The 17,100-nt window shown below is 36.1% G+C and overlaps 3 protein-coding genes across 8 annotated transcripts in view; 2 read left to right on the top strand and 1 right to left on the bottom strand.

Moving 5' to 3' along the window:
* Positions 1 to 4,262, top strand: part of LOC105169094 — an 11,620-nt gene extending 7,358 nt beyond the window's left edge. For 2 of the 4 annotated variants that reach the window (XM_020696167.1, XM_020696168.1), the window contains exons 8-17: positions 1,387 to 1,620; positions 1,722 to 1,883; positions 1,974 to 2,215; positions 2,310 to 2,513; positions 2,691 to 2,783; positions 2,861 to 2,965; positions 3,096 to 3,449; positions 3,557 to 3,643; positions 3,874 to 3,922; positions 4,094 to 4,262. In XM_020696167.1, coding sequence (XP_020551826.1) covers positions 1,387 to 1,620; positions 1,722 to 1,883; positions 1,974 to 2,215; positions 2,310 to 2,513; positions 2,691 to 2,783; positions 2,861 to 2,965; positions 3,096 to 3,449; positions 3,557 to 3,643; positions 3,874 to 3,900 — 1,508 coding nt within the window. In that variant the 3' untranslated portion in view covers positions 3,901 to 3,922; positions 4,094 to 4,262. The remainder of the gene's footprint in view (positions 1 to 1,386; positions 1,621 to 1,721; positions 1,884 to 1,973; positions 2,216 to 2,309; positions 2,514 to 2,690; positions 2,784 to 2,860; positions 2,966 to 3,095; positions 3,450 to 3,556; positions 3,644 to 3,873; positions 3,923 to 4,093) is intronic. The other 2 variants (XM_011089384.2, XM_020696169.1) reach the window with 2 other exon arrangements.
* LOC105169093 lies at positions 5,292 to 12,282 on the top strand. 2 transcript variants are annotated; one of them, XM_011089383.2, is made up of 8 exons: positions 5,292 to 5,438; positions 6,860 to 7,596; positions 7,703 to 7,780; positions 8,287 to 8,530; positions 9,567 to 9,666; positions 10,177 to 10,318; positions 10,977 to 11,315; positions 11,802 to 12,282. In XM_011089383.2, exons 2-8 carry the CDS (start codon positions 6,964 to 6,966, stop codon positions 12,003 to 12,005), a joined length of 1,740 nt encoding a protein of 579 aa, XP_011087685.1. In that variant the 5' UTR covers positions 5,292 to 5,438; positions 6,860 to 6,963; the 3' UTR covers positions 12,006 to 12,282. The 2 variants fall into 2 exon arrangements, with proteins under 2 accessions (XP_011087685.1, XP_011087684.1); XM_011089382.2 differs by lacking the exon at positions 5,292 to 5,438 and having other exon boundaries at positions 5,472 to 7,596.
* On the bottom strand, positions 12,885 to 16,699 carry LOC105169092 (tRNA pseudouridine synthase A). 2 transcript variants are annotated; one of them, XM_011089380.2, is made up of 10 exons: positions 16,372 to 16,699; positions 16,158 to 16,214; positions 15,965 to 16,042; positions 15,398 to 15,451; positions 14,942 to 15,024; positions 14,361 to 14,460; positions 14,208 to 14,270; positions 13,775 to 14,029; positions 13,378 to 13,438; positions 12,885 to 13,291 (listed from the first exon to the last, which is right to left on the bottom strand). In XM_011089380.2, the coding sequence occupies exons 1-10, from the start codon at positions 16,654 to 16,656 to the stop codon at positions 13,185 to 13,187; spliced, it is 1,143 nt and encodes a 380-aa protein (XP_011087682.1). In that variant the 5' UTR covers positions 16,657 to 16,699; the 3' UTR covers positions 12,885 to 13,184. The 2 variants fall into 2 exon arrangements, with proteins under 2 accessions (XP_011087682.1, XP_011087683.1); XM_011089381.2 differs by lacking the exon at positions 16,158 to 16,214.

The raw sequence follows: 17,100 nt of genomic DNA, 5'->3' as shown, positions 1-17,100 counted from the left end.
CTGTTCTGTTAGAAGCTATCAGGGAGTTGACGGCAAGGACCACATTTGATGAAAATTTTAAACTTTGAGGAGTCAATATGATGAGCCGTGTACCATGGGACCAAATGTGGACTAGTGACATACTTGGAGGATGAAAAGTAAAATTTATCCCTACAATTTATGTTAAAGATGACGTGCAGGATAACAACCTAACATATTGAGAATAACATCGCCATTGTGAAGCATGCTAAGACACTTTGTTTGACACCAGGATTTTGTTTAGGGAAGATATAGCCCATAATTGGACGAAACTCAATTCCCTCAGAAATGTATAAGGGAAATAAAGGAAAAGCCTATTTGGCCACCTCTTCTCCGACACAATCATTACCTCTGTTATCCTTAGTACCTTTATTCGTTAAACCACTGAACAAACTTGAGATTTTGTACTACTTTGACTGTAGTTTCCTTTTTCCTAGTTTTATTCTTTCCTCATCAAATTCCTCGAAGCAAACTAAGTGTTAAAATGCTTGAACCAATCGAAGGGCAAGAGTTAAAACAAAATTGATTGTTGAGATGATGGTATAGATGGTAGTGGGGTTGAAAGGAGCAGCCAATGAGACTTATAATGGCCATATCAGGTAATAGTGCAAATAGTTTTGGAAGGGGAATCTGTGGCTAAGCTTCATGTTAATAAAAGAGCAAAGTCATTAGCATGGCAGCAGAATCTGTGAAGGATTTCCCTACTTACAAGGCCATACAGCTCAAATGAATTTAGTAATGTAAATCCTTTTGCTTTTGAAATTCATTATCATAATTGAACATGCTTGTGATTACTAGTGTTTTGTGATTTTTTTTATTGAAGTATGTTTGAGATGTTGACATTAAGTTGTTCCTTAAGTAATCTATGTGATATGCTATTTTGACAGAAAATAAGAATAATATAGCTTTATTCATATGATCCCTCCATGAATTTTTTAAGCATAACGTTTCCTGTTTCAGCATTGGTATGTATAAAAGCTACTGAAACCATGAAATTTTTATAACTGATCTTTGCTCATTTATATTATATCATTTGTATCTTGAAACTAGACTGTAAGCCCTGTAGTTATGTGAGATGACTGATGAGGCTACAACAATAAAAGGCCAAGTTTATTTCCTTTTGCTATTTTCTTGCCTGTCATTTAAGTCTCCATTCAACGTAAAATATAACAGCAAATTTACCACCTCTGTGTGGCTGATGGTAATTGCACTAGTATATAGATTAAGTTTGCTCAAATTGATGTGTGCATGTTATTTATAGTTATATTTTGAGTTCGATCAGAAGTTGGCCACCTTATTTGCTTCAAATGGTTTGACTCCACCACTTTCTGATAATTTGATTTGACCTTTCACTTGACCTTTTTGTAGGAAATCTGCAAGTACCACCTCCAACAATATTAAATGGTAACTGCACTAAGCATACTACTGAATGTCCACGGCCCCCTGTTACTGATGACACTAGCTGCCGGGAGCTAAATCAGATAAACCCCATTCCTGAGCAATCATCATCTATGATTAACATCATGGCATGCCATCCGGTGGAAAAGACCTGCCAAAACCAACCAGAATCAAGTCCATCAGAACATTTGCATTCAACAGCAGGTACACTATTCCATGATACCATCATTTAATGTTGGCAGAAACTTCTTCTTTCTCAAGCTTGCCTGTTTCATTCACATATTGTTTTTGGCTGTGGTCATTAGCAGATAATAATTTCTTCAAAAGGATAACTCGAGGTCAGACGCAGATACAGTGCCAAGAGCAATCATCATCCATGATGAACAGCCAGAAACATCAGCATCAAGAAAATACCTGCAAAATCCCAACTATATCCCCCGAATCACAGCCATTATCTCCCACTGCAGGTTTGAGATACCGCTACTTCTTGTTGAAATCTGTACTTTCTTTCAGAAGTTGCATATTATGTATGCTTGAGCAACTGTTATCCTGAACAGATCACAATAGAAAGTGGCAGAGGAAATCTGGAGGTCAGGAACCCACTCATGGCACGGCATTTGGAGGAGATCGCATACCAATCCCTACCAATGCACAAGGGCAGCCAGTTGGCCCGCATGCACAAAAGTTAGTTTCCTTCCTGGGTACCCTAGCACGGAATGGGCACTTTCTACCCCTTACTTATCTTGACTGGAGGCATGTGCCCTCCGAGAAAAAGAAAAATATGTGGGAGAAAGTTCAGGTATGTGGAGAACTTGACACATACTTTTTGTGGTTTCTTTTGCACTAGTCATGCACTCACAAATTCGCTCCATTTATGTCCAAATTTGATGAAGTTGAGGTTTGATATTGACCCTACAAGTAAGAATTGGGTCCTGCAATCCCTTGGTCGAAGATGGAAGGATTGGAAATCCAAGTTGAAGACTGCACATTACTACCCTCATCAAACAGATGAGGCGCGACTTGCTGATTGTGATGAGAGGATCCTTCCAGATCAGTGGGCAGCCCTTGTTAAACTATGGAGTACTGAGTCAGCTCAGGTATTCGTTAGTATGGCTTCATTTCAAGTTAAAAAATCCAAGGACATCACTTCCTCCCAGAAAAAAAAATATCTTTATATATGGCTATGACCATAAGATTTTGAATTGTACCAGTTCAGTTATGAATTTCTTTACCTGAGATTGGTCAATGTGATAATAAAGTTTATCACACCGCAGAAAAACAGTGCTACAAATAGGGCCAATCGTATGAAGGCAAAGTATATCCATGCATCAGGCCGCAAGAGTTTTGCACGCATACGTGAGGAGCAGGTAATTTTCATGGTTTCTGAGGCTTCAGGTACAAGCTATCTGTATGAGCTTACTATGTCTGAATCTGTTGAGTACAGCGAAATAGGCCTGACGGGAAGGAACTATCACGAGCAGAACTATTCATATTGACACGCACACGCAAGGATGGGAAGCCTGTGAATGAAGCATCTTCAGAAGTGATTGTATGATTTGGATTTGAAATTTTTTTTATTTCATTCACCTTCAGTTTATTCTCTCTTCTAAGCTTACAGTTAAATGTGGGGTTGTCTAATCTTTAAAAGCACTTTCATTTTTTTAATTTTATTTTGATAGAAGAAACTCCAGTATCGGGTAAATGGCCAGGATACCCCACAGGACAGCAATAAGCAAGGAGACGTCTTATCACAAATCATTGGTTCAGATAAAAGAGGCCGTACCCGTTGTATTGAGTTAGGCATTGAATTAGGCCCCTCCTACCCTCCTGACCTTGGAAGCCCAAAACCAGCTTGTTCGGAATCCACCAGAATGGTGTCAGAATCAGATGCTAATGCTGAAATACGAGACCTCAAAGAGAAAATGGCAGTCATGGAGAAAACTTGTACGCAGATGGTCTCTCAGATGGCAGCATTAGTGTCAATGGTGTCTTCCATGCATAAAAATACACCTGATAGGAATGTCCCTGATATGGTAGGTTCCTTAAAAGAGCAGGTCTCAGATTTTACCTTTACCAGGCCTTCTATTTTTATTCACTGCATGAAAGGTGAAGAAGTGGTATATTTTTTTCTTTATGACAGGTTGCTAATACTTCCAGTGCTTCCGACCACCCAGCGGCTCAGGCAGTAGACACCAGGCCAACTACACGTGGAGCCTCAATGCGTCAGGTCAGCACTATCTTCCCTTTGATTGAGTGCCTCTTAGATGCCCCAGGACCTTGAGTTGCTAACAATCAGAACCACTAAATATATGATGGATTAGACATGAACACAATCAGATGCATGGTTGAGATTGTTTAGCGACCTTACAAGAATCACCCCCTTAATTTGAAGTTACATTATTTATTCATCGCCATCAAACATTTTATCTTATTATGAACTCGGCTAATGAAATGCAGACACGTTGGAGCAAACGAAAAATCTAGAATACGGGCAACATCCATCAAGGTAAAATGTTTTATATAGTTCAAGATGATGATTATTTGTTTCTAAAACAACTCGAGGGATAACTTGTCAAGCTCCTCATTTATGGGTATAATGCCCTTAGTAATACACTTTATCCCTTCATTGAATTTCATACCAAAATCTACTCCTAATTTTTGTTATTGTTGTCCACAGGCTGCGGCAGTTTGAACTAAACGTCAGATCTTGTGGATTGACTTTTGTTATAGAACGTCAAGTTCACATATATATATATTTATAAATATGCTTTGAACCATGGTTGTATTAGCACTCTATATATTTTGGACTTTTGAGTCAAGTATGCATGCTAGTGCTATTTCTATAACCTATTATTAAATGTGTGTGATAATTAAAATATCTGCTGAAAAAGGGAAATAAACAAGAAATGCCCTTCATTAATACTTAATGAAAAACACATATAATAATAACATAAACATCAAACATATGTTGTCTTGTCTGAGGCCACCTTCATGCTCAACTCCATTGCTGTATTATATTGTTTAAACATGGGACTTATTTCAAATTAACTACATCAGATAACTACTAATTATTTTTATCACTTGTTACTTGTGACTTAACTATAGAAAGAAAATTTTCACAAATAAATAAATGTCTTATTATAATTAGAATACACATTACATAATAACTTACTCAAAAACAAATTACTATATAGTATTTGGATCTCTTTTCCAACAAGTAGAGAATAACCCACGTTCCATAGGTACGATCTAATGGTTCGAGTACAATTTTTTTTTATATATATTTTATAGGAAGTCTCGTATTTGAATTTTGGGGTGTTTATCTGTGTGTTGGGTTGCATGAGTTTAAAAAGGGATACACACATTTATATCTCATGACCATTCAAATAAAAAATAACTTCTGCCTCCAAATTTGAAAACTGTATATATATATATATATATATATAATATCTTCAATTATGTAATATCTTTTTTGACTAAGTTGAAGATCAATATCAGAAATCACAGCACAGTTCTTTTATATTTGAATAACATTCTTACGGTGTCTTCAATTTTTTTTTGATCTGTCCTATTTTCTTAATTATGACCAAAAGAGTGTTGAAAGATAATAGTTTTATTCATATATACTGACGAAAATGCAAAAGTACAGATATTTAAATATTTGCACTAATATAATTATGAAAAGGTATTTACTAACTTATTAATAAGAATATATTTTATTTAATCGTTTGTGTTATTTATTTAATTATATCTAATACCTTTCACTTTAATTTTTGTATTTCGAAGGGAAGGGAAGGGAGGAAGAATGAATTTCCTTTTTTGTCCCTAGTCATGATGATATGTGTCTCTGCTAAGGGCTTTTTCGTCCAGAAAAGCTCTCAAGAGAGTGGAAATAGCAAAAATAGCGGCTCCACAGAAAAGAAGATAATAAAAAGCAGAAGCTCTTACTGTTTAAGCGCAAATTCAATCAGATTAATGTTTTTACTTTGGAAAAATCGGATATAAATAAATATTCGAAAGAGGTATGTATCTATACATACATACATACATACGTACACATCACATACACTGACACTTGTTGTTTCTGTGTTCTCTGGTTTCCCCCTCTCTCTTTATCTTCTTGTTAATGGTGGAAGCTGTTCGGTTTGGATGCCACCGTAGTTCTTGCATGAATGCCCTTCCAGAATCCTTCTTTGTTTCGATTTTTAAATTGTTTTTGTTGTTTTCCACGCGTGTTTCTGTGAATTTTTGTGTGAAACGAGCCCGTGGTGCAGTTCCTGTTAATTATGTGACAATGGGTGTTGTTCTTTTAGGGTTTCTGATTGGTGGGGTTTGGGGTTTGTTCATGTGGATGTTGTGGGGGTTTTTGATTCGGAAATTTGTGAAGCTCAACTTTTTCTTGGGTTGTTTCTGGGGAATTGTTTATGATGGGACGATCCGGAGATCCCTTTCATCCGTGGTAATTGGATGAATTTCGGGATATTTTTGGTGGGATTGAAAACAGCAAAGTTTGAACCTATATTTTGTGTCCATGGTGATCTGTAATTATTCATTTCGAGTGGGAATTACTAAGTTACGAGAAATATTTGGGATTACATTGTAACAACATGGTAATACTATTAACTAGAATAGTGTGGCTAGGACAACTTTATCATTTTAATTCTATTATGTTACATTGCTGCAGAGTGAACATTATACTAGTAAAAGGAGAATCTTCGTCAATTCTTGAAGAATTGTTTTTTGTTTTTTGTTTTCTTTCTGAACTGATAATTCATGAAAATTTGTTCTCATTTACAAATTAAGGCTTCTGATAAGAATCAATAGTTGCTAAACTTGCAGAAAAATTGTTTTCTTTTACTTTTAAGAATAGGCCTTGAGAGTTTCTAATTAATCTGTGGGTAACCAATATAAGTAGTTAATGTTACATTTGATTTGTTGTCACATGGAATTCTGGCAGTGGAAGAGAAAGGATACCATGATTATGTAAACGTAACATCTGTGTCTATTGGATTCTCCTGTAAGTCTTTTGAGGTCTAAATGAAGTTGTAGTTGTGAGGCTGAAATGAAATTCTCTTGGATCAACTGTAAGATCTGTGTTTGAAAGTCATATTCTGGCGCTTGCCTCAGACTGTAAACTATCACACCTTTGTGAAATTCTGATTTTGTTCCTCCTCAACCAGAAGGCAGAAGATAATTTCGAGATTCCATTCTTTTTATGCCTTATATTTATAGAAAAATTGATCCAATTAGCAAATCATGACATCCAGATCTGAATGCATCCTTTCTTTCAAATGAAGCTAGAAGAAAGTTATTATTGCACTAATTATTAAAGCCAATGTTTTAAGGTTCTGCACATAGTATCTTACATTATTGCAGATTTATTTAGTTTTATGCAGAAATTTGTTAATGCCCTTTTTCATCATTTGCCTATGATGTTGCATAGGCTGAAAATATCTTACCGGATCAAGTAAATTAGAGTTTTTCCTAGTTGTGCTTGGGTCTCCACTGGGGAGCTTACCAAGAAAAGACAAGTGATTGTGAGATTAGATGAAGCGAAAGCGTGGAAACAAGAAAGGAAGAGCCAAGAAACCAAAGTTGGTTAGCACAAATGAGGTGGCATCAAATGTTGTTAGTTTAAATACAGAAGAAAACTCTGGTGTGGATGAGTTTGACAATGAAGAAATTGACTCTGGAATGGATGCGGAGACTGAGGCAACGCCATCCCCATCTGGAACTAGTCAACCAGAAGTACTTGCTAATGTTAATTCTGTAGGACGACCAATTAATAGCACTTTTGGTAGAGCAGTATATACACGGGTAAAAGTGAAAATCAAGACCTCAAAAAATTTGGAATCTCAACACACTTCTTCAGATGCTCCAACTCAAAGTGATACTGATAAGAGCAGCCAGCAAGTGGGTTCTGAAAAGCAGGGAGGTCCTAGCGAGAAAATGGAGGATAGTGCCAACTCTTTATCTGAGACTAATGGAGGAGTTTCTGGGAATACATTGAAAAAGTCTATGGGTATAAAGATTAAACCATCTAGGGGATTAGGTTCTTCAAGTATGAGCCCATGTAGCAATACTGAGCCGGTCAAGACAGATACGACAGAGAAGAAAGATGCTGAATCGCATCATCAGGAGTCAAGATACAACGAACAAGAACTGAAAGCTTCATTAGAGGTAACACTGCTAGTACATGAAGTTAATTAATATATACGGGAAATATGATAACTTTTCTTACAATAACTTTCCTTACATTAACTTCCTTCACTTGTTCTTCTCCTAGGTAATAAGAAAGGTTATGAAGATGGATGCAGCGGAGCCCTTCAATGTCCCCGTCAATCCCGTTGCTCTTGGAATACCGGTAAGCAGAGCTTTTTTATGCATTTCTGTTGGTGTGGTTGGAAGCCCAGTAGGTTTTGTATTATGGTTCTTAAGTATGACTTCACCAGTGAGAGGGAATTGGAGGAAGGGGAGGGGAGGTCGTAGTTTTTACATGGCTCTGTGATTACCATGTGGTGAATAATTTACTACTATCTTCTTTTACTTGTGTGAATATTTAGGTTCTTCCTACTACTCATATCCTTCCAGAAAAATAGAAAATCAAGCTTTTTGTCCTAACATATGATGATTATCATTGTTGCTTTCCGTCAACACTTGATTGGAGGAACATAACACTCTGAAGATACAAATCTATTTTGCTCTTACTTCTGATTCTTATGCTGGTAACCATTGTGATATGCCTAAGCATAGCTCACTACATTAGGGCCCTCGATTTTGAAGTGATTTTAGCTCTTGATCCGAGGCATTGTCTTCTTGTATTATAACCAAATAGTTTTTTATTGATAAGCTTGTGTGGAATGAAAACAGGACTACTTTGATGTCATCGATACACCTATGGATTTCGGTACAATATGCAGTAACCTTGAAAAAGGTGTGAAGTACAAGAACTCAGAGGACGTTTTCAAAGATGTGCAGTATATATGGGATAACTGTTACAGGTACAATAATAAAGGTGATTATATTGTGGAGCTTATGAAGCGGGTGAAGAAAAACTTCACCAAGTATTGGACAACAGCTGGTTTATTCAATGATCAACCCCAGGAAACTAGTGGTAATATTTCTATTTATGCTTTTCATCTTCGTTCTCTGGGTTTGGATGATGCACTTGGCTCAAACTCTTTTACGTTATCAGTTGGATTTACAATTCTCTTCTTACAAGAATTTGAAAGATTGTGCTCTTGATGTCTAAAAGTAAACTTTCATCCATGATGCCTATTCAGGTTGAATTAATGTAAAATTTATGTCTTAACTTGGGCCTTTCAAACCTAAAGAACTTAAAACTTCAAACATTGAATCATGAAAGGTCTATACTCTATACTTGTTCACAATATTGCTCACTTGTACATCTTCACAATGAGCTTCATGTGGGTGGATATTTTCATGGTCAATTTTGTCTTCTTTTCTTGTTGTCCAGCTCGAGTCAAGTTAGTAAACTCTAAAATTTCTTGCTTGGTTGTTAACTTCAAAATCTAACTATGGATATTCATCCCTATCCCCATTTTACTGCTTCATCTGAAGTTCCTTCTGACCCTACTGACTCGAATTTGCTTTTATTTAACCGATCAGTTGGGCTAGCTGGCACAACATACTAGTGTATGTAATAGTATACCTACCAATTTTCGACCATTATTATTTCTAAAACATTGTATGTTATCAAACTTAAATAAAATCTGAAAGTTAAGATGAAATCCAAGTAGATCTTTTGGTCCAAATCAATCATCTCAATTAAAGTAACAATATGAAACTAGGCCCCCACCTCTTCTTTTAAAGGCGATGGTGCAGAAGTCCAGAAAACGTAAGTTTTTCCAACTAATCTAAAACTCCATGTCTAGTCAAGTTAGCTCCATGATTGTCTGAGGAAGGGATTGATGGCTATCCCTTGTAACAATATTCTATCAAGGGTGTCAATTCACCACCATCCATCTGGAGTAGCAGTTGTTTGTTGTACAAAATAGTAAGTTATATAGTACAATTTTGGACAATTTCTATGGGGATGAAAAGTTTTAACAATTCCGTTTTTGAAAATTTCCTCTGTTCCTTGAAATACTCTTTTTTCTGTTATTTACTAGACATTTCTTGTTCTGTAGGTCTGGAAGGCAATCCAGTAGCAGAGCTTACCCCTTCGAGTGAAGGGAACACACCAGTGAATGGTGGTGCTTTGATGCTTTCAGGCAAAAAGTTCCACGGGTATGATGTTGCAAGAAGCAGTAGATCATTTTTTTATCCCTGTTTATTTTCTGCATTTCATAAGGCAAAATTAGAAAATATTTGAAAACTCAGAAATTTATTTATGAGCGAAGAAACTATTGTTCTTGGAAATATCATTACTAATTTAGCTGTGGATATCAGATGAAAGATAAATAGAACCATGATAGAGTGGCTAGCTTGTAGATGGACAGGAGGGCTTAGCTAAAGAACTCCTTTTTGCTGAATCTTTAATTTTTTCTTCTAGCAGTTCTCCTCCCTTGAATCCTTGGTTGCTGTCTTAATTCCTTCCTGTCTTATTCTTCCACATTTCCTTTGTTTGATCCAGTCATAGTAGAGATTGTTGGTTTATTCTTCCTTTTGCTAACTTCAATTTTGTTGATGGGTTTATTATTTTTATTTTTTCTGAACATGAAGTTGCAACTGGATTACATGCATCATGGTCATCATAAATGTTGCTCTTTTCTTAATTTCTCTACATTTTCTTTACAGACTTAAGAAGCACAAGGAAGGTTGCCAATGTGCTATATGTGTAATGATGCGGCGCAGGCAAGAGCGAGAAGAGATTGCTCGTATGCTGGGAGGACAAACTGAAGGTAGTGAAGACTCGCAGGGTGAAGATATTAAGCCAGAGGTATTTTCTATCTGATTTTGGTTCCTATCTTCTATTAGGTGCTCTTTAGTCATCAGAACTCAAAGATGTGTCTCTCCTTAGGACTCAGAAGTATTAGTTTCTCCTGTGCCATTGGTTTTTAAGTGTCTTATTTCAAACGCCTGCAGCTTCAATCTTTAATATGTACTGAGAGTAGTTTTCTTTTCATGACACACTCACCCATTGATAGTCATGCAAAGAAAAGTAGGTGGGAAGAGCGAGAGAGTATGCTGAAACTGATAACTAAACATCTTAAACACGGACAATGTATGGTGTGTTTTTATATTATTTGGGAAGAAGGGAGTCGGACACAGAAGAAAGAATGAAGATAGATTATTGGCTGGGTTCAAAGTCTGTTTCAAATTATAACAGCCTTATTATACTTGGGGTTGTTTGCTTACTTCTATTCAAATACACATGAGAGGATTGTTCTTTTTCTTTCCTTATGGATTGAAGGTTGGATTAAGACATGGTCATTCTGACGTTCAATCCTGCTTCTGCAAAATCTGCCCACCCATGTGGCAGCCCACTTGAAGATGCTGGTTAAGGTTCTCTGGGGAGAGAAATCTTAAACACTCATGTTTTACCTGTTTGTTTTCTTTTCATTGCCAATAATCTTCTTCTTTTCAAATTGTTGAAGGGGATTGCGCACGGCGAAAGTCCCTTTGGTGAGTATGCTTCCTCAAATATAGAGAACTCCCCAGAAGCAGATACTGATATTGAACGGAAAGGCCAAGAGATGAAATTGGGACATATCAGAAATTTCTATGCTCAGCAGAATGGGGATGATGTTAAACTTGCAGGAACACATGAGGGTTCTCAGGATTTTCAGTTAAGTCATAGATCTGGAGATGAGAATGGTCTACATTATCAGACACCACGTATTGGCTCAGGTGGCAGCATATCAAATGAGACTCAGAAAGAATTGTCTAAGCAGAACGAGGATGGAAGTGCTGCAGGTGACCAACAGAGGTCGAAGGTAGCAAAAGTCTTTGACCTAATCTATTATTAACCTCATGGACTACTAATGCTTTCTTACTCCTTTTAATCTTGTCGTCAGTGGAACTTTCTAAATATGAAGTGCTTTTCTCTATTAAGGAGAAGTTCAGAAGTATGCTTCTCCTTGAAATTCTAATGAGATGCTGTACCTATTAAGTCTAGCAAAAATTGGGCTTCTTGGTGGAGTCAAAGAGAATTTATCTTACTTTTTCGTTTTATTTGCTTCTTGTTCTCTGGTTTTGTAATTGTTTCTGTTTTTCCTTGTACATCTACTCCCTCCCCCTTCCCACTCCTCCTCCTCCTCTTCTCTCTCTCCCCCCCCCCCCCCCCCCTTTTGCGTTTGATGTTTTCTTCTTTACTTGGTAATCTGTGTTCTTGTTAGAGATGATGTTACTTTATCTTGGGCAATCTCTTTGTTAAATAGTCCTTTTCAATTCCTGACTTTGTTCTTACTGACTAAATGCAGGAGTTATTGGACAAGAATCAGAGAGCTAAAATGTTGGAGAATCTCCATTATCTGGAGAATCCAATGCTTTTGGAGTTATACGGGACCCTCTTTACCGACAATTCCAGCTCTTTCTGGAATGGACCTCATTCTTTGGTTGATCACAACAGGGTTTCCAAACGGAGGAGTTCCCTTCATTCCGCTATTTCTTCATTTATGAAGTAGTTGCTCTGCTTTTGCTTTCCCCATACAGGAGAATCAGGCACTGCATTCGTGCTGTTGCTTGAGCGATGGTAGGTTTACAAAAATGTAGATTCAGACATATGAGCACTAACTTGAACTTTACTTTTCTGTTGATGATATTGAGAGTGTAGGCTTACATCTCATGAGATCTGCATTCAAGAGCTTGTAAGATTTAGAGTATATTACTAGCATGATGACTTTGTAATGGACTCCAAATGTTTTAGATGTGGTGCATGGTATTATTTCACAGAATTTGATCTGTCGAGTGAATGTTGTTCCCAGGTCTTCGAGTTTTGAGATTCCAAAATATGGAGCCTACCTAAATGATTATTTACACTTTGAAATTTTAGAACAGTGTCTGAGAACACATTTCAAGTGGGTCGACACTTTTCCATTCTCTATTTAACTCTGTGCTCGTTGCTCTCCAGTGTTCTAACTAGTTATGATACGAGAAACTTGTATAAAGTTCATAAGAATAAAAGCAACCATAACGGAAAAACAGTTTTGCACCATCTCTTTTTACATGTTCATCATCTCGTCAAATTTACTTCCAATCATCTAGTATAACACGATTATAAATAGGAATAATTATATTTGCATTTCTTCATCTAGGTTTACTTACACAAATTATCACTCTTGCAAAATTGTAAAAAATTCCTAGCCACCAAAAATAAAGAAATGTGTGTAATAATGTAGATATTTTGACAATGCATGTATAATTTTCAAAAAATAAAGGTAGTTTTTGTTATTAATGTTGATATAGTGGGTATATAAGTAGTTAGCCAAAAGGCAAAGATAGTTGCATAAAAAAAAAGAGGGGGGGGGGGGGGGAATAATTTATATAAAGAGACCACAAATAGGGGTATAAATATAATTACCCATTACAAATATCAACATTTTATGTTCCAAGCACAAACAAGAAACCCCAGGTCATGCGTTGAAGACCAGAAGAAAATGAAAATGTTCTCCTAATTTAGGGCCTAAACTCAGTCGTGCCTCGTCATTTCTTCGACGGTTCGCCCAACAAAATTTTAGGTCATTTACCTGCTACAAAACCTAGTGCAAAAATTATTAGGCTAAAACCAAGAAATTGGAACAATCTCCCGCCTACAAAACATCAAGATGCAAGGATTCGACATTGAATACAGGTTCATCTGCAAGTCATACATCTGAAGGGAGGTCATACTTCACATGTCCAAGGTAGAGTCCACATGCAGGGGCCATAGGACTTGCAGCACTTATAGTCTTTGCTTCCAGGATTCGTTTAACTGAAAAGAAGCATTGGGCTCAGGTAGTAAGATTTAGTTCACGAAGAATTTATACATCCACTGGAAGGTGTTTTACACGGTCTTACCATCAGAAACTGTGAGATCACCAGTGCCCACTGATTTCAGAACCCCAACAAGCAATCTAACCTGTGCTCATAATTTTTTGCTTGGTAAGAGATGTGAAATGCATAAAAAATCAACTGACAATCATAGAAACAATATAAGATTTACTGAATAGCAGTGAGATGGTGTTCATTTGCATGTAAAAGATGAGACTGCATACGGCCAAACAATATCATGAACCTTGTTCAATTGAATAATCTCTTTGAAGCAAGACAAGATATGTACAAAGTTTTCTTTGATGCCTATTTTTCCTATGACTAAAAACAGTGGCATGCTGGTTTTCCAGATATTTAAAAAAGGATGGATGAAGCAAATAGATGAAAACACATCAGACGATTAGTTAAGAAAAATAAAAGCTACCTGATGGTAAAGGAAGGAGCATGCTCGTGCAGTAACCACAAAGCAACGATGCCGTTGCCGTACACCGAATCCATGAATAGTCAGGTCACCAGGATTTTCTATCTTATGTTGATTATGCATGCCAGGAACACAAGGAGAATCAGTTTCTGTTTTGGCATAATTGCTTTGTTCTCTCTCCAAGATTGAAGGAAAATATGGGCTTGATGCAACCTCAGTAATAGTTAATTCCTCTAGAGTTCTAATGGGTGACTTAGCCTGTCAACAAGTAAGAAAAGGTAGAGGTAACTTTATATACTACACAATATAAGCAGAAAGTACACAATGTTAAAAGAATGTGCAAATTCAAATTTTCAACAGGTAGAGATGTAAGTTCAGAAACAAAAATCTGATATAAGAGCATATCAATTTAGGTAAAACTGAAGACATAACAAACCTGGCAGCCAGCAGCCCTAAAAGAACTAAAATCATGGCGTCCAACAAGTACTTGGCATGCCTTCTGGATAATGACAAGAACTAAAACACTTCAGTAATTTAAAATGTGAATAAATAATAATTGGAAAAAAATCCTGTAAATTTGCCAGTTAACCTGCATAGCTAAAAGATCAAGATCTTCAGGTACATGCCAAGCCCGGTCTTTCTCAAAGGTAGACAAAGGCTCCTTCCCAGACAACAATCTGTAGAAGTACCTAAAGCAAAACAAAAACAACAGTTCTTACTTTTTAGGCTTCACGGAACATAGTTAACAACAAAGTACCATGCAAATCAATCATCAGAAGGAAATAGGCAAAGTGAGCAGTCAAACAGAGCATCCAGGTGACAAATAAACTGATAGTACTGAACTTCATCTTAACTAGCTTAACTTTTTGATTTGATGTCATAAGATTCTTTCCCGTTGCATATGACAATCGAAATTGGAATCCTTTTGAAATACTATGTTTACAATGCCAAAAAAGTCAATTAAGATTACCAGCTTGACATCCATCAAAATCCTTCCAAAGTCGTTATGATCCAGTACTTGGATCATAATTGTTAAATCATAGACACAAGTAAAACTAATCAGAAACTTTATGACTTGTAAATGGTGAAATTGCATAAGTGCACATGAACAAGTCAATTCTCATGGACAAGTAACAATTTGCCAAAGTCATGTTTCTTGTTGATACATACGTGCGTTCCTGAGCTTTATATCGAGAATGAAAATCAGATGGAACACATCGCACATCAATCACCATAATATCACCTTCGTTCTTCTGCAGTAAAACCATACTAAATATATATATCAATTTCTCAAAGATTAAGTTAAAATTACAAATTGCAACTCAACTCAAAATTTAAGACAAACTTAGCCCATAAGAATGGCGCCGAGCTATTAAAGAAGCTAACCACCATAAATCAATTAGATATTAGTATATTACTATGTGAAATTTTGGCACAATTATGCATGCAGGATAAGTATCAAAAGCTCATTACACCAGGATTCAGCACAGAAATACATAAGAGAGATTTTCGTAGGGAAAAGAGAAATGGAAAACAGTGTTGTCCTACAGATTAATCAACCTTGCATGCAAGAACCAAATTACGAATCTAGTGTAAATCCAGTTTTATTAGAATGGCAAAGCATACCTGTAAAAAATGATTAACAGCTCTTTTCACCACAGAAGGGTCATGAGGTGGTAACTGAAAATCAAAACAGTAAAAAGGAACTTAATATAACTTTAAATTTGATTTATACACATTATGAAGAATTTCTGATGACGTCCATCAGTCTCAAAGCAGAAGAGGGAAACTTTATCTAATAAACTTTAAAAAAAAAGAAAAGAGCATATTAGCTTGACAGCACAGAATGTAACGGGTTAGCTCAGGTTATGTGGAGAGTATTGTAGGTAATGAAAGAAGGCAGCCACATCCCCAGCTTGATCAGGAGAGAAAGGAAGGCTATAGAAATGCAAAGTATCTCAACACCTCTAGCTGTTTAGCCCTTTATTTTCTGAAGCTGGTCGGACTAATGAAGGTAAAGGGTAAAAAACAGAAGTAATTCTCATCCAACTTCATCACAAAATGAGGGGGAAAACGAGCATCAACGCCAATTATTATTTAGTAGAGGATACAAACTAGAGGCGGTTTTTAAAGCAGTGGACTAATTAAAATAATAAATAATAAAGCAAGAACTCATATCAAAAAGTAACTCACCACTTCACCAGGTTTTCTTTTGCTTATCCTCTCAACATCTACATGACATACATTTGATAGTGCATGAACCCCGGCATCCTAAAAGATTGTCTCAACAATTAAAAAGCTACAACAACCATTTTCAGTAGGAAACTATAGAAAGAAATAAAAAGGAAAAGATCGCAAGTACAACATAATTAATCAAAAAACTCACAGTCCGACTCGAGCAAAAAATGGAAACTGGCTGTCCAATAAATTTTTCAAACGCATCCTAATCAATAAAAAAGACAAACAGAATAAACCTTAAACTTAATTTCAATTAAATCTCTCAATCAAACAAACTAGAAACAAACTTAATTTCAATTAAATCTCTCAATCAAACAAACTAGAAACTAATTCTGAGGCAAAAAAAAATATAACAAAGTCACCTCGAGCACACCAACAACGGTTCTGCAAGTGGACTGCTTTTGCGCACCAGAAAATCTAGAACCAATATACTCAATCGCGACTAAATATCTCTGAATCCCGGGATTCGTGCTCTGCATATTCCTCTCAACGAATTCTCTCTCTTCTTCCTCTTCTTCCCCGCCGTCGGGGAAATCTCGGCCGTCGATTCTGGGCAGTTTCGAGGGACGCTCGAGGAAATCAGGACATTGATTTTGCGATAACTGGGAAGTCTGCGGAAGAGACGGAGATGATTGCTCGTCTGTCATCTGGTTTTCCCACACAGCAAAGGCGGGATTTTTAGGGTTTTGTTCTGAGCTTTGAATAATAACACAAGTAATATACACTATACACATTTTTTATTTAAAATTAATTTTTATATTAGTTAATGCTTGAAATAATTCGATGCATTTTTCTTTATAAAAAAAAGTCAATTCATGTTAATTATTAACAACTATGATACTTTCTATATATTAAAATTTATAATTATATTAAAAATATATATAATTATAACTTAATTATAAAATTGCGATATAATTAAAAATCAATTTTATTTCAATTGTAAATAATTCCACTTTGACAAATTACTGACAACAAATGTATAAAATGTATATTTAGGAAAAATGTATTATATATATATATATGTATATAGTTAGCTACCAACTACATGTAATAATTACTTTGTTAATTAATTACAGTTGAATGGATTAGTT

This window comes from Sesamum indicum, linkage group LG8 (assembly GCF_000512975.1).
Source record: "Sesamum indicum cultivar Zhongzhi No. 13 linkage group LG8, S_indicum_v1.0, whole genome shotgun sequence".
Classification (NCBI taxonomy): Eukaryota; Viridiplantae; Streptophyta; class Magnoliopsida; order Lamiales; family Pedaliaceae; genus Sesamum; species Sesamum indicum.
Note: the sequence above shows the minus strand (reverse complement) of the source record. Positions and strands in the feature narration are given on the sequence as shown.

Excerpts from the sequence above, each read along its gene's own strand:
- LOC105169093 (XM_011089383.2), top strand. The coding sequence starts at position 6,964 with ATGAAGCGAAAGCGTGGAAACAAGAAAGGAAGAGCCAAGAAACCAAAG. Across the intron at positions 8,531-9,566 it reads TCAACCCCAGGAAACTAGTG|GTCTGGAAGGCAATCCAGTA; the intron begins GTAATATTTCTA and ends CTTGTTCTGTAG. Across the intron at positions 10,319-10,976 it reads GTGAAGATATTAAGCCAGAG|GGGATTGCGCACGGCGAAAG; the intron begins GTATTTTCTATC and ends AAATTGTTGAAG.
- LOC105169092 (XM_011089380.2), bottom strand. The coding sequence starts at position 16,656 with ATGACAGACGAGCAATCATCTCCGTCTCTTCCGCAGACTTCCCAGTTA. Across the intron at positions 15,452-15,964 it reads AAAGAAAACCTGGTGAAGTG|TTACCACCTCATGACCCTTC; the intron begins GTGAGTTACTTT and ends TTTGATTTTCAG. Across the intron at positions 14,030-14,207 it reads TTAGGGCTGCTGGCTGCCAG|GCTAAGTCACCCATTAGAAC; the intron begins GTTTGTTATGTC and ends ACTTGTTGACAG.